The sequence below is a fragment of the Octopus sinensis genome, linkage group LG3, assembly GCF_006345805.1.
Source record: "Octopus sinensis linkage group LG3, ASM634580v1, whole genome shotgun sequence".
NCBI classification, from domain to species: Eukaryota; Metazoa; Mollusca; class Cephalopoda; order Octopoda; family Octopodidae; genus Octopus; species Octopus sinensis.
The window spans coordinates 160,733,720-160,748,961 of record NC_042999.1 but is presented as its reverse complement, the minus strand read 5'-3'; the positions used below and the strand labels follow the sequence as shown (position 1 = coordinate 160,748,961).

The 15,242-nt window shown below is 38.4% G+C and overlaps 1 protein-coding gene across 2 annotated transcripts in view; it reads left to right on the top strand.

Moving 5' to 3' along the window:
• Positions 1 to 15,242, top strand: part of LOC115209875 (autophagy-related protein 2 homolog B) — a 197,429-nt gene that overhangs the window by 50,736 nt on the left and 131,451 nt on the right. For both annotated transcript variants that reach the window (XM_029778451.2, XM_036501567.1), the window contains exons 6-12: positions 335 to 532; positions 2,526 to 2,622; positions 3,831 to 4,010; positions 5,426 to 5,548; positions 9,523 to 9,576; positions 10,859 to 11,117; positions 13,097 to 13,283. In XM_029778451.2, coding sequence (XP_029634311.1) covers positions 335 to 532; positions 2,526 to 2,622; positions 3,831 to 4,010; positions 5,426 to 5,548; positions 9,523 to 9,576; positions 10,859 to 11,117; positions 13,097 to 13,283 — 1,098 coding nt within the window. The remainder of the gene's footprint in view (positions 1 to 334; positions 533 to 2,525; positions 2,623 to 3,830; positions 4,011 to 5,425; positions 5,549 to 9,522; positions 9,577 to 10,858; positions 11,118 to 13,096; positions 13,284 to 15,242) is intronic.

Sequence of the window (15,242 nt, the reverse complement as noted above, 5' to 3'; positions counted from 1 at the left end):
ATCGCTGGTCACAATGCGTTCGCATTGTTTTAGTCTTCGAATGACGCCACCCCGCTGGCTAAGCGAGCAGGCCAACAGAAGAAAGAGTGGTGAAAGAGTACAGCAGGGATCACCATCCCCTGCCAGAGCCTCGTGGAGCTTTAGGTGTTTTTGCTCAATAAACACTCACAACGCCCGGTCTGGGAATCGAAACTGCTATCCTACGACCGCGAGTCCGCTGCCCTAACCACTGGGCCACTGCGCCTCCAGATACAACCATATAAAGACATAAATGCATGTATCTAATAAAGTGTGTGTATGTGTTTCATGATACTTATTTGAATTTATATTTCAGCTGTTTGAATCTGCCCACAATTCCCCTCCCCTATGCAAATCCAGTTCTTTGAACAGTCCTGATGTGTTAACTCAGCAGCCACTCTCTTTGAATGCAATTACATCCAGTGGCATACCTTCAGTTCATGTTGCTGCTCTCTCTGGAATTACTGAAGTTAAAATGAAAATGAAACAAAATGAAGCTGTTGCAGGACCGAAGGTATACAGAATTCTCTTCTTTGGAGCTGTAATGTAAATCTATTTGTAATGATAAAAAATATACAGTTGTACTTAGTTTTTATTTTCTAATAGTAATCTCCATTGCCTAATTTCTTTTGTATTATGTCTACAGGTTACTCTAACTTTCCAAAGTAACCTGCACACAGCTCCATTATTTTCATCATTTCATTGATCACAGTTTTACAATATTAGTCAAATGGGTGGAAGCACTCCGTCGGTTATGACGATGAGGGTTCCGGTTGATCCGATCAACGGAACAGCCTGCTCATGGAATTAACGTGTAAGTGGCTGAGCACTCCACAGACACATGTACCCTTAACGTAGTTCTCGGAGATATTCAGCGTGACACAGAGAGTGACAAGGCCGGCCCTTTGAAATACAGGTACAACAGAAACAGGAAGTAAGAGTGAGAGAAAGTTGTGGTGAAAGAGTACAGCAGGGATCACCACCATCCCCTGCCGGAGCCTCGTGGAGCTTTAGGTGTTTTCGCTCAATAAACACTCACAACGCCCGGTCTGGGAATCGAAACCGTGATCCTACGACCGCGAGTCCGCTGCCCTAACCACTGGGCCATTGCGCATCCACATTAGTCAAATATTTGATATGGAGAAGAACATTATAACTGCAAAAATTGTGTTCCTAGAAATCTTTGTAATATCTAAATTCTGAGAAATTTAAAATTTTAACTTCATTGCTGTGCATCACTGTTGAAGAATGGATATAAAATAAGTAAACAGAATTAACCTGCAAAAGCTGGAGGTAAAATTTAACACACATTCTGCTGAATGAGCAATGTTAACATATGTAAATACCAGAGCACATTTCTGGATGTAAGAGGAATCAAATGTAGTGTGAAAGAGAGAAAACCACATTGTTATTGGTTTCAAAGGTTAGCAGTTTTGGAAGAGGGGTCAAGTCAATTACATTGACCTCAGTGCTCAACTGGTAAGGTAAAGTTGGCCTCGATGGGTTTGAACTCAGGATGTAAAAATGGACAAAATACTGCTAAGCATTTGTCTGGTGTGCTAACGATTCTGCCAATTTGCAGCTTTAGACTGCATTGTAATTGATATGTGATGCATATAGGGAATGACAGTTGAGTAAAAAAAAGTTGAAAATGGAAGTTCGACCGACCGTGGTCGAGACATTGGAATTTACCATGCTATGCCAGACTTCACGGTCCATCATGGCATTACGGAGGTCCTGTTGCTGGATGCCAGTATCCCTGGAGATTACATCAGGGTAGGAGAGTGTGTGCCCTCTGGTATTGCGAGTAGATGGCTTCCAGAGGAGAAGAGTAGAAATTACCTCTTTTTCAGCTCTACAACATTGTCCAGCAAACTGGACTCTCCTACCTTTCACAAGAGATGACACAGGTGATAGTTTCCCATATATTTGCATTTTGGTTGGATGGCACTTCCACAAGAGATTTTGAGCTCTCATAAGGAGGCGAGTGTAGGTTCCATCCAACCGCCTCTCAAGCTTCTTTGATAACGTCCAGGTTTCTGAGCCATATAGTAGAATTGGTTTGACTGTGGCTTTGAAGATTTCAAGTTTGAAGTCTCTACTTAGATTTGATGACCAGATCTTATGCATGTCATTACAGGCTGACCAGGCCATACCCTTTCTAGTTAGAAAGTCTTTTCCAGATGATGATATGTATGACCCAAGATATTTGTAATCAGAAACCATTGGAAAACCAAAGAAGACATGGTCAGAGATGAAAGTTGAGGCTGAGTTTCAAGTAGGGAAGAGCAAGTAACTGTGACAATTGGTAAGATACTTGGATGGGAGAAGACTCATCCAACCCATGCGATGATGATGAAAATGGTGATGATGATAATGATGGGGTGGGAAAGAGGAGAGATTAGTATGCGCATACCTATGGAAATTAGATATATAATTTAGATTAATTTTTATTTCTTCAGTAAACTTATATTGATCTCTGTTAATATGAATATTCTTGATTTCAGCTGGAAGTTGACCTTCAAGTCGGATCTTTAGATATTTTAATGGGTCCCCGTCAAGTTCATGTGCTCTTAGAGATTCTGTCTTGTTTCACATCATCAGGTGTGTTATTTTTCTATACAATGTTGAAATTTAATAAAATAATTGTTTTATGAGTATATCCTGTTGTATGAGTATACATCCTGTTTCTAGTGAGAATTGATAGTGTTGAATCACTCCTTCAACTCTCTTTTCAATCAAGCATATATTTTAAGTTCTATCTTTTACTCATTTCACTCATTAGACTGTGGCCATGCTACAGTCTAATGATGCTGACTAGTGAGCCAGTTTTTGGGGGTTGCATCAAGTTGTACCAATATAATGTAGGATGAATATAATAATAATAACAGTAATCCTAGGATGACCTTCATACTGGTGAAAAGAGAAAGACGTTCCTCTGTGGCTCATCCACTAATGTTATATCACCTCAAGAAATGAATCAGTGATGATGATCAACTGGTTTCCTACAGATACTATGGATTACACTGTAATCATCCCAGGAATATGGACTATGATCCTAAAAGTCATGTGATTTGTGGAAACACGCGTAATGATGCATTAAATATTTATAAATTCCATCCTAGGATTATTATTATTATTATTATATATATATATATATATATATATATATATATATAAACACGCACACATACATATATATATACATATGGACTGCAGTATGTTAGTAACGTATCAACAGAAACTAAGTATGTTTAATTATTTAGCTGTTTCTGTTTCAGTTTTATTCTGAATTGTTTTGATATGTTAGTATGCTGCAAACAATCTTGACTGATGTTAATTCTATGGGCGCATTTATAAACTACAATGAACCTTTAATGTATTATCATTATCATAAAAAAAAACTGTAACAATATTATAGTGGTTTAAACTTTTCATTGCACATCAATCCATATTGACAATAGATATAATTTATGCCATCCTGAATATTGTCACAAAAAATTCATTTGCTTCTCATAATTTTTAGAATTGAAAATCTGTAAAAAGCGTGCTCATTAATATATGAATAAATATAGTATCTACTACAGGTTGGAAACAGATTTTTGAGTTGACATGCAAAGTAAGCATTAAAGATATTAAAAGAGTATCATAACTCATCTTTGCTTTTTATATCTGTTCAGCACTCCGTTTGAAAACTGTAACTATTGTTTTATTAATGAAATAGAAACACGTTTTTGTGAAGCTACTGTAGAGCATTAAAGAAAAATTTTTAGTTTTCAACTTCAATTGTAATTGGGTTTTTTAATGTCCAGCTTCATCAGAATATAGTCCCAGTCGTCTTTCTGCTACTACAAATAAACCAATGAAACAAACAGATTATCTACGTGTGGAACACCAGCTCCAGAACCATCTTCTCTCCAACCGTTTGATGCCTCATCTGACCAATATGTCAGATGCTCCTGAAGAAGTACTCATAAGCTCCCATGGGCCAGGTAAATCTATTTTAATTACAATTTCAGATATCAGCAGCTGTTTAGTAATACATTTTAATTGTTATTATTATATATATATCCCACCATGAAAATCTTTGTGAATGAAGAAGACGCTCTCAATGAAAATGACCTAAAAGATTGCAGTTTGTGCTAGATCAGGTGTTGTTCATTTATAGTAACTTTGTGACATTTCTATACAAAATGAAAGTAACAAACATTTTATTTACCTTCATATGATTTTCTGATAGGAAATGAGGTTTCAATGTATACTTTTGTTAGGCATACATTAAATCTTTTGAAGATTTCCTATTTCTTTTACTATAATATCTCCATGAGAGAGTGTATCCCCAATCAGCTCCACTTTTGCAACCCTACAACATGAAGATAGCTTGCAGAATACTTGAAGTTCATATGCAATTCCCTTATACTAGCAATGCTATGTTGGTTTTGTGTTGCATGTTCTCCTGAAATATTGTATTTTATAATGTTGGGTGGAATGTAGAAGTGTGGGCATCTTTCATCTTATTAATACTCCATCCATTTTCATACGTTGAAAGGTTTTCATTGGGGTTTATTATGATTTGCTTCCCTCTCTCTCTCTTTCGGAGAGGCACAAGCACCTACACGCACATATACACACACGGTAGTAACTTCCGCCTGCTGAATTCAATCACAAAGCTTCGGTCGGCTCGGGGCTATAGCGGAAGACACCTACCCAAAGTGCCACACAGTGGGACTGAACCCGAAACCATGTAGCTAGGAAGCAAGCTCCCTAACCACACAGCAATGCCTGCGCCTACGAGGAGAATTTAGCTTGTACTTTATATAATTGTAATCATATTTAGTTTCCATATTTGTTGGTATGATTAAATATTGCAGCAGTTGTATATAATGGAATGTTCTTCTATGTCCCTAGTGGAAGAGCTAACGTTTTGTCCCTTAGTGTTAACGTAAGCAGTCAGATGATTACTTAATGCAATTTAGTTTTGTGTCATACTGAGTTTGAATTCATAATTATTGAATAACCTTAGATTATTGCCTGATAGGACTCCCCCTCATTCTGCTTCATGATTCCATTCAACACAGATTTTAAAATCCATACCAAAACAGACCTTACCAGTGCTGGTGCCATGTAAAAAGCACTTGGTCCATTCTGTAAGGTCATTGGTGTTAGCAAGGGCATCCAGCTGTAAAAACTATGCCAAAATAGACAGTGAAGCCTGGTGCAGTTTTCTGGCTTGCCAGCTCCTGTCAAACTGTCCACCCTATGCCAACATGAAAGACAGACGTTAAATGCTGCTGCTGCTGATGATGATGATACATGAACACAGTTTGTATGTTTTAGTGTTATGTCGTGTTTGTTATTGCATGTTATTTTCATGATGCCAATTTATATGACATTTGATGTTTTTCAGATGACTTTGTTTCTGGAGATGAAATGTATTATTCCTTGAAAGCAAGTAATAAAAGTGTCACAATAGGTTCTGACATGGAGTCTTCATTTAGCAGTAATACAAGTGAAAAGTCAACATCCACAGGTTAAGCCTATTCCTATTTTCCTATTCATAGATAAATTATACAGGTAGTTTTTATAATTATTACTCAGGGATGAAATTCCATTACAATTTTTTTTCCATAATTTACAGTGATCTCTGATAACTCAATATAATTTACAGAAGAAACAGTCAAACGTATTGATTGAGTTTAGACCTGGTATTTATTTCACTGAATCTCAAAGGATACAGATTAAATTTGATTGTAGTAATTTGACTCTTCTGTTTAAATAATTTCCTCCTCTCTTATCACAACTTATGAATCCTACTGATATATACAATATATATATGACTTGTAGAAAGAAGCTTGAATTACATTTAGTATTCCTATAGAATTTACATCACTAAAATATGCAGTAATGTTTATAATATATTTTGTTTTTGGATTTGGTTTGCAAGATTCTTTATGTGCATTAATGTGTTGAAGCATATTCTTTGGTGTCTGGGGAGAGTCATTCTTTTTTAGTACCTTGTAATTTAACACACTCACTGATAAAATTTCCACTCATTTCCTTTTTTGTTTTTCTAAAATTTTTGTTGCGTCTTGCAACCTTTTCAATAGTTGTTGGTTCTGTCCGTTATTGAAGCTGTGTTCTTTTTGTTTGTTTGTGTGCATGTGTGTGTGTGCATACACATGTATGTATGTATGTACGTATGTATGCATGCATGTATGTGTGTGTATGCATATTTATATATATATGTATGCATGTACGTTTGTATGTATGTATTCTGCCTGCATACTCATGTGTGTATGTGTGTGTGTGTGTGTGTACCTCTGTCTCCTTATGTGTGCATGACTGAGTGTGTGTATGGTTTTTTTTTTTTGCAAGTATGTATTGTGTCTGTATGTATGCCTGTGTATCTCCATATGTATGGACGTGTGTCTCCATATGTGTCCTTGTGTGAAATGAAGTGTGTGTGTATATGGTCATGTGTTTCAGTCTTCATTTGTACATGTGTATGTATGTGTACTTGTCTGTTCTTATAACCTATGTACTTATCCATCTGTATGTCTATCTGTTTGCATTCATATCCACATGCCTACATACAAGTGCATATACATATACACACACTCACACATACATACATCTATCTACATAACAGCCCCCTAACTATTCTACTCTACCTGTGGGTATGGGGGTATGATATCTTCTACATATATTTCCTATTCAGTACTGGGGATGTTTCATTCATGAGGACATACTCCTGTATTTGTCTGAGTGTTGGATCCTTTGGGTGCTTGGATAAAATGCGGATATCAAGTTGATCCAGGTAGCCTCCATGTTGGTCCTCGGCATGTTGGTTGAGTATGGAGTACAGTTTTTTGTCGTCATATTGTCACAAATATTCATTTAGTCTTTCCGCAATGCTCCTAGATGTCTCCCCTGTGTATGTCATGTTCATGTCTTTACAAGTACCTTCTATGCATCTTGTGCTATAAACTACATTTCTAGTTCTACGGTTAATGCCAGGGCTAATCCTACACATCATGCAGTTATCATTGGTGCATATGGTATTCTCAAAGGGGTACGTCCTACATAATTGTGATCTGACAGGAGTTCCCTGGCTTTTCAACAATCTTAATGTTGAGTTTGGTCTCCTTCAGAGCTTTCCTAAATCTAAGGGCTAGTTCTCCATGGGCTGTGGCCTCTACAAATATCACTTCTTGATATTTGTTGGTTTTATACCACGTGTACACTCTGTTTGCTTTGTCACAAGTTCTTTGTACCCTATTCCAGTCTTTGTTTCTATATCTAGGGCAGGTACCACTGGTACCATTACATATAATGTACTCTAACTTCTTTCTAGCACCTTTGTATACTTGAACCCTATCTTTTTGATCATATCCAGAAATTTGCATGCAGTGCATGAAGTTCTGTATATGTTTCTGCATTTCATACGGTTTGCATAGTGGGGACACGTTCATTATCCTAACTAAGTCTGCTATCCATATGTTAATTTTCATGTTGTGTGACAAAGCTGAGTTCTTGTGAACAAGATATTTTGAAGCTATGGGTTTCATGTAATAGGAGTGGAGGAGCTGCACTCTGCTGTTCACAGTCTCTAACCAAAGTTCAGTATCAAGGACAGGGAGTCTATTGTCATGGTACCTAATGGGGTAATCTATAGTTACCTTGATACTTTGGTGGATGAAGTTAGCTACTTTCTGGATGCTCTCCATTATGCTCCTCTCAGTTTCTACATTACCGTTACTAGATTTGGTCTTGACTATGATACTAATGTCATCTACATACCTACAGTAGAGTAGAAGAGTTGTGGACTGTTCTGCTAAGGATTGCTTAAGTTTTATATTATATATTTCTTCTTTCTGAGATTTTATTCTAAACATTTATAGTTATATTATATATGAAAGAAATATAATTTCTTTGTATGTTATTTCTGCTTTTGCTTATCTGGTTTATCTATTGTTAATTATAATATTCACCTCAAAGTAATTCAAATACAGTTATGATTTATTTCACCAACCAATTTATAATTTCACCATTATCATCTAAGCTTTTAATCCTTTAGCATTCAAATTATTCTATCAAATGTAATGGCTATTTATACACATTGTTTTAAATTGATTTTTCGATTCCCAGACCCAGCGTTGTGAGTGTTTATTGAGCGAAAACACCTAAAGCTCCACGAGGCTCTGGCAGGGGATGGTGGTGATCCCTGCTGTACTTTTTACACAACTTTCTCTTACTCACCACAACTTTCTCTTACTTCTTGTTTCTGTTGTACCTGTATTTCAAAGGGCCGGCCTTGTCACTCTCTGTGTCACGCTGAATATCCCCGAGAACTACGTTAAGGGTACACGTGTCTGTGGAGTGCTCAGCCACTTACACGTTAATTTCACGAGCAGGCTGTTCCGTTGGTCGGATCAACCGGAACCCTCGTCGTCGTAACCGACGGAGCTTCCATCCATTTAAATTGATTGTGCATTGTCTCATAGCTCCAAGATTTCGATAATCTGATTGTTTATTTTAAGAATGGCATTGTAGGGTAGATATGAGAGACCAGATCTGGTTGGTTTGAACATTAAGAAGTCAAAATATTTGGGCTGGATATGGCCAGTTTAAATGCTAAAAGGTTAATGTTTTTCTTTGCCCAATCAGACATGAACTGGATGTATCTGCTATGACATCATAGTGCCAATCATTTCAGTTTTTTGTCTTTGCATGTGTGAAGCCCAGCTTCCTGTGATTTCATCCCATTGCTTTGTCACAACATGCCTTCCTTAGTATTCTTCTCTGCTGCAGCTACCTTACACTCACATCACACAGCACTCATCGTTTATTCATATCACATAGGATAGGAAGCACTCCGTCGGTTACGACGATGAGGGTTCCAGTTGATCCGATCAACGGAACAGCCTGCTCGTGAAATTAACATGAAAGTGGCTGAGCACTCCACAGACACGTGTACCCTTACCGTAGTTCTCGGGGATATTCAGCGTGACACAGAGAGTGACAAGGCTGGCCCCTTTGAAATACAGGTATAACAGAAACAGGAAGTAAGAGTGAGAGAAAGTTGTGGCGAAAGAGTACAGCAGGGATCGCCACCATCCCCTGCCGGAGCCTCGTGGAGCTTTAGGTGTTTTCGCTCAATAAACACTCACAATGCCCGGTCTGGGAATCAAAACCGCGATCCTACGACCGCGAGTCCGCTGCCCTAACCACTGGGCCATTGCGCCTCCACTCACATCACATATGTCTACCATTGCTGTCATCTCACATTATACAACAGCTAACACCTTTAATGCTCAACTTCTCTGTCAACTCACAAGTACTCTGCCTCCTATGAAGGTGAACATTGTACATTGAATGGATTATGTTTGCCTCATTATTCTCCAGTTCTGATATCCTTCACAATCAGTTCCCATATTTCATTACTACCCTGAAGCATCAGGCTTGTACATTCTTCTAAATTATGGATTATATTTTGTTTTACAGTTTCTAATGCAAGCACTGGAAGACCTCGGTCAGGTTACAGTCAAAATATAAAGGGTAAGTTTTTTTTAATTTATATTTTTGATTTCTCTAACAGTCATGTGTATAGATTTACATTCAGTTGGTAGCATGAGAAGGCTGATTTTTTTAATTCTAAAACCAGATATTTTGCATAATCCCGGGAGCAGATCCTACTACTACTACTACTACTACTGCTGCTGCTGCTGCTTCCATTCATACACACACATTAATTAATAATTAATTAATTATGAAGAAGAAGCTAGTAAGGAGGCCTGTATATTGTTAATCAAACTGCTCAGAAAAACAGTTAACTCTCCCGGGCAATGTCTAAAAAAAATAGTCAAATGTCTCCTTGATCAAGGCTATGATCAAAGGTATTTTGTGCCATCACCTGCAACACAATATAAAGAAAAAGTTTCATACCTAATGCTATGTGCAATATCATGTTGAATATATTTGTGTTTTAAATGGTGATTATAAACCACTATCACCACCATGACCATCATCATCATCATCATCATATGCTGGTTTTCCATATTTGTATGGGTAGAGTCTTCTCTAGAATGATTTCTCATCATTTGTAGTTCTTTATCATTTCCTTCAAACGGTTCTACATTCTGAAATCCACTTTTACCACTTACATTCACACCATCAAAGTCTTCTCTCTTGCGCAACACCATTTCTTATGTCTCATGTACCCAGTATTTCTCCCAGTTTACTCTTTCCAACATCTTTCCATTATCCTCATTGGGTTCACTATATGGAATCACAACCTATTCCTCTTCTGCATATTGTGTATGCTTACTTCCCAGATGGCTGGAGTCCTGTTAACTAAAATTTTTTTGCTTACTTTGTTTGCTTTGAGGTATTTTGATTCCAGGTTTGGCTTCCATGCTTGGAATTTATTCTCTAAACCTTTGATAAATCCGGCTCTAACATCTAGGTCATTGTTATTGTTGTTCCCCTCTATTATGGACCAATGATCTATAATAAGCAGGTAGGAGCTGAGAACTATCTCTGATGGACACCTACCTGCTTGCTAAATTCCTTACCAAACTCATTGTTGCTAATGTTCTCTTTGTTCATGGCACTCATGGGTTTCATGGCTTTCATAAGCCAGTCATCTAGTTTTCTTAATCACCAGACTACAGAGTGAGGTACTCTTTCAAAGATTTTCTTCAAGTCAACAAATTTTAGATGTAGTGGCTTGTTGTTAATAAGAAGTTTTCCTGTAGTTGTGTTGATTTACTTTAACAATTTCTGTATCAGAAAATTCAGAAAAGTTTTTTATGAATTTTTTTGTTTTTGTTTTTGTCAGATCCAACACAAAAGCTTCTGGATGATCCTTCTGTAGAACTGTCCAAATTCCGTATCAAGCTGAGCTCGTTAACCATGACAATTTTACATGAAAATCCGGCTGTTAGCCCTGGAGCCACCAACGAACCATTTGATAAATTTACAAGTCTATCAACTAACTTCTTTAGTAAAATTCGGACAGTTCTTGGAGACACATTTCACAATAATATGAAAGATATCCGCAGTAAAATCTCTATTGCTTGTCCATATGATCACCTGGGGTATGTCAATTCACTGTCTACCTCATATAATTTCAGTTCCTCTTGCATAAATATAATTAGGCTCTAATTAACCCTTTAGCATTTAAACCAGCCATATCTGGTCCAAATATTCTATTTGTTTTATGTTCAAACTGGCCAGATGTAACCTCTTATACTTATGTACAATGTCATTCTCAATATAAATAGCCACAGAGTGTAAGTACCTTGAGAGAAAAGTTGGACCTAAGAAGTATCATTGTGGTGTGCAAGAGAGACGTTAGTGCTGGTATGGTCATGTGACGAGAATGGATGAAGATAGTTGTGTGAAAAAGTGCCACACCTTAGTGGTTGAGGGAACATGTGGAAGAGGTAGACCCAGGAAAACCTGGGATGAGGTGGTGAAGCACGACCTTCGAACTTTAGGTCTCACCGAGGAAATGACTAGAGACCGAGACCTTTGGAAGTATGCTGTGCGTGAGAAGACCTGGCAGGACAAGTGATACCATAATCCACCATCCGAACATGGCTGTTGCCAGCGCCGCCCCAACGGGCCTCCGTGCCGGTGGCACGTAAAAAGCACCATCTGATCGTGGCTGTTGCCAGCCTAGCCTGACCCCCGTGCCGGTGGCACGTAAAAAGCATCATCAGACTGTGGCCGTTGCCAGCCTCGCCTGGCCCCCGTGCCGGTGACATGTAAAAAGCACCATCAGACCGTGGCCATTTGCAAGCCCCATCTGGCAGCTGTGCCAGTGGCACATAAAAAGCACCCACTACACTCACGGAGTGGTTGGCGTTAGGAAGGGCATCCAGCTGTAGAAACATTGCCAGATCAGACTGCGCCTGGTGCAGCCTTCTGGCTTCCCAGACCCCAGTTGAACCGTCCAACCCATGCTAGCATGGAAAGCGGACACTAAATGATGATGATGACATCATCAAAATCTTGAAGCTATGAATAATGATAAATTCAAAACAATGCAAATAAGTAAGCATTACATTTGACAGAATAATCTGAACGCTAAAGGGTTATTGAGCTATTTTGCATATAATGCTTGAAATGTTAAGTGTATACTTGAGGTAAAACAGTGTTTATTGCTGTTCTTCTTTAACTGTGAAAACATAAATAATGAAACATTTTTTAAAATATGTGATGTGTTAGATAAGTGACTATTACTGCTTTCAGTTATTGGACTGGTCATCCTTGGACAACACATTTGAAAAATTTTTGACTTTTTTAATAAACAACATCCTTGTTTTCTTTTAAACAAGTGGGAACACACACACACACACACACACACACACACACACACACACACACACCAACCACTTTTAAGTAAGTATGACTTGGTAAAATGGACCACGCTTTCCCTAACTGTTTGAGGTACCCATATAGTTATGGGCAGATGTAAACACCTTCTTGGCCCCCTCACTCTTTACCCCATAGAACATCTAGGATGTGACAACTGGAGAAAGAAAGGGCTGCAGTACACCCTCTTTTCAGTTGATCAGACTGGAGTAACAGGAAATGAATTGTCTTGCTTAAGGACACAACATGCTACCCAGTTCTGGAATCGAACCCATGACCTTATAGTAAGCTGAAAACCCCAACCACTGAGTCATACACCTCCATTACACACGAGCACACACACACAGACACAGACACACACAGTACTTACTTACATTTGTAGGTATTGGCCATTAAAAAAACCAATAAAATTCGTACAGCTGATAACTTCATTGAGTTAAATATTTTATTGACATGAATCTTTTAGCTTGATTGGAAAATAAAACTACTAATAAATTCAACATAGAACCACAGCAGAGTCATCACATTCCGATGACTGAAACCAGTAAATAAAGTGTACTAAAGTGTTTATCTAGCAATAAAATCATGTTCAAATAAATATAATTAAATGATTTAGAATAGTTTTAAAAGGAAGTGTTTAAAAATAAACTTTGTGAATGCTTTTGAATAAAAATTACCTTTTTTCTTCTGTCCTCAGCTTGATATGTCGCTCTATAGTCCTTGACTCTAGTCAAAAGTCATCAAGTAACCACCACAGCATGGCTTTGGACTGTTCCATTGTATTGATGGATGTTGTGGAATGTTTGTTTGATCGAGGGAATAGTACAGCTTCTTTGCACGGCTTTACTTTACCTATTGATCACAAACTACCAGAATATTGTGAGGTAAGACTTGACATCTTTTGCTTAGCAATTCTAAGATAATTCATGTTTCATCACAGGAAGTTTACTTGAAAGTTTTCTCTTGTATCAGGCAGCACAATATTAAGGGACACTTGAAAAGCAACATGTTTATGGTATTGAGATGGCTATCACATTAGAGCATGGGCCTAAAAGTCAAATAGCCGGACCTTGCTATCATCACTGCATTGAACCTTTGGCAAAGACACAATATCTAGAATGTCTCATCACATTAGACCATCAGCAATTTCTTTTGATGTCCTGCAAACAACTTGCACATGCAAGTGCTACCAGTTAAAAGCTCCGTATACCGGAAGCTAGCAAGTGTATGGGGTCATCAGGAGAGAATGCGCGCCGTTTCGGGGCCTACCTCTCGACAGCATCAATGCGCACCGGCCCCCCTCACTGATATGAGGCCCCGCTTGCTAGATCAGCTGGTTATGAAGAACTCAATATACTTCTAGCGATCGCTCATCGTCTTTTTTTAACCAAATCCAGTGGCTAGCCTTCTCCACTGTAGATTGGATATCGGTCATGGTGGTATTGACTTTACGATGAGTTAAGCCTATCGATAACAACAGTCGTCTCACGCTGTGTCCAACAAACCCTCTACATCCGACTTCGATAGGAAAATGTTCCGCTTTTCAGCCTGCGTCTTCACATTCCTCAAGGAGATTTTCATAACGGTTCAATTTTTGAGCCCGAGCGGCGTCAAAATTATCTTCATGAGGAACCGTTAGTTGACCAATTAAAAATAGAAATATACAGATTTCCACAATATGTTCATTTTATGTATGCTCTTTATATTAGTTGGACTGGTGTCCTCCTCATCTTGATTCTTACTTTCACTATGTTTCAGCTGTTCTACACTCCAGCCTTTTTCAGTGTCTTGTGTTAAGCTCAGCTGTTGTATCAGAATTTCAAACCTAACCCATTATTTGATCTACAGGGCCCTATCATCATCATCATCATCCTCATTTAATGTCCACTCTCCATGCTAGCATGGGCTAAATGGTTTGACTTGAACTGATAAACCAGAGAGCTGCACCAGGTTCCAGTCTGATTTGGCATGGTTTCTATGGCTGGATGCCCTTCCTAATGCCAACCACTCCAGGAGTGTAAATGGCACCTGTTGTCTTGGTCATTGCTAATTTCACGTAAATGACACCTGTGCTGGTGGCATGTAAAAGCACCAACTTTGCCTTTCATCCTACAGTGCATGACTACAGTGCACGGGTGCCATTTACACGGTTCTCATTCTGATCTCTGCATTTTGTGACATATTTTGCTTCAGTTAAATTATGTGAATTATCATCATCATCATCATTATCATCATTTAACATCCGCTTTCCATGCTAGCATGGGTTGGACGGTTCAACTGGGGTCTGTGAAGCCAGAAGGCTGCATCAGGCCCAGTCTTATCTGGCAGTGTTTCTACGGCTGGATGCCCTTCTTAACGCCAACCACTCCGTGAGTGTAGTGGGTGCTTTTTACGTGCCACTGGCACAGCTGCCAGATGGAGCTGGCAGACGGCCACGGACGGATGGTGCTTTTTACGTGCCACCTTAGTATTTTTCATGGGATTGATTTGAGAACCTTTAGAGACCACACTACATTAACCAATGTCTTTATCTACTATGCAGTGTATTCACCTTGGGTTTTCTGAGTTTGATCCCAAGCAAGACACTAAGGTAATTCACATTATACAATTGAAGCAAAAAAAAAAAAAATCACAAAATGCAGAGAGCAGAATGAGAACAAGTAAAGAGCTGATTATATGATACTTGTGAACCAAGTATGATATTGCATAGACACAAGATATGGACACAAAAATGTGGATTATATGCATGCAGAGCCAGAGAAGAATGAGCTCTGCTAGATATGTGGTAACAGTGTCTATAAATGCTAAGAGAAAAACTAGGCATTAGAGGTATTTACTGTAGT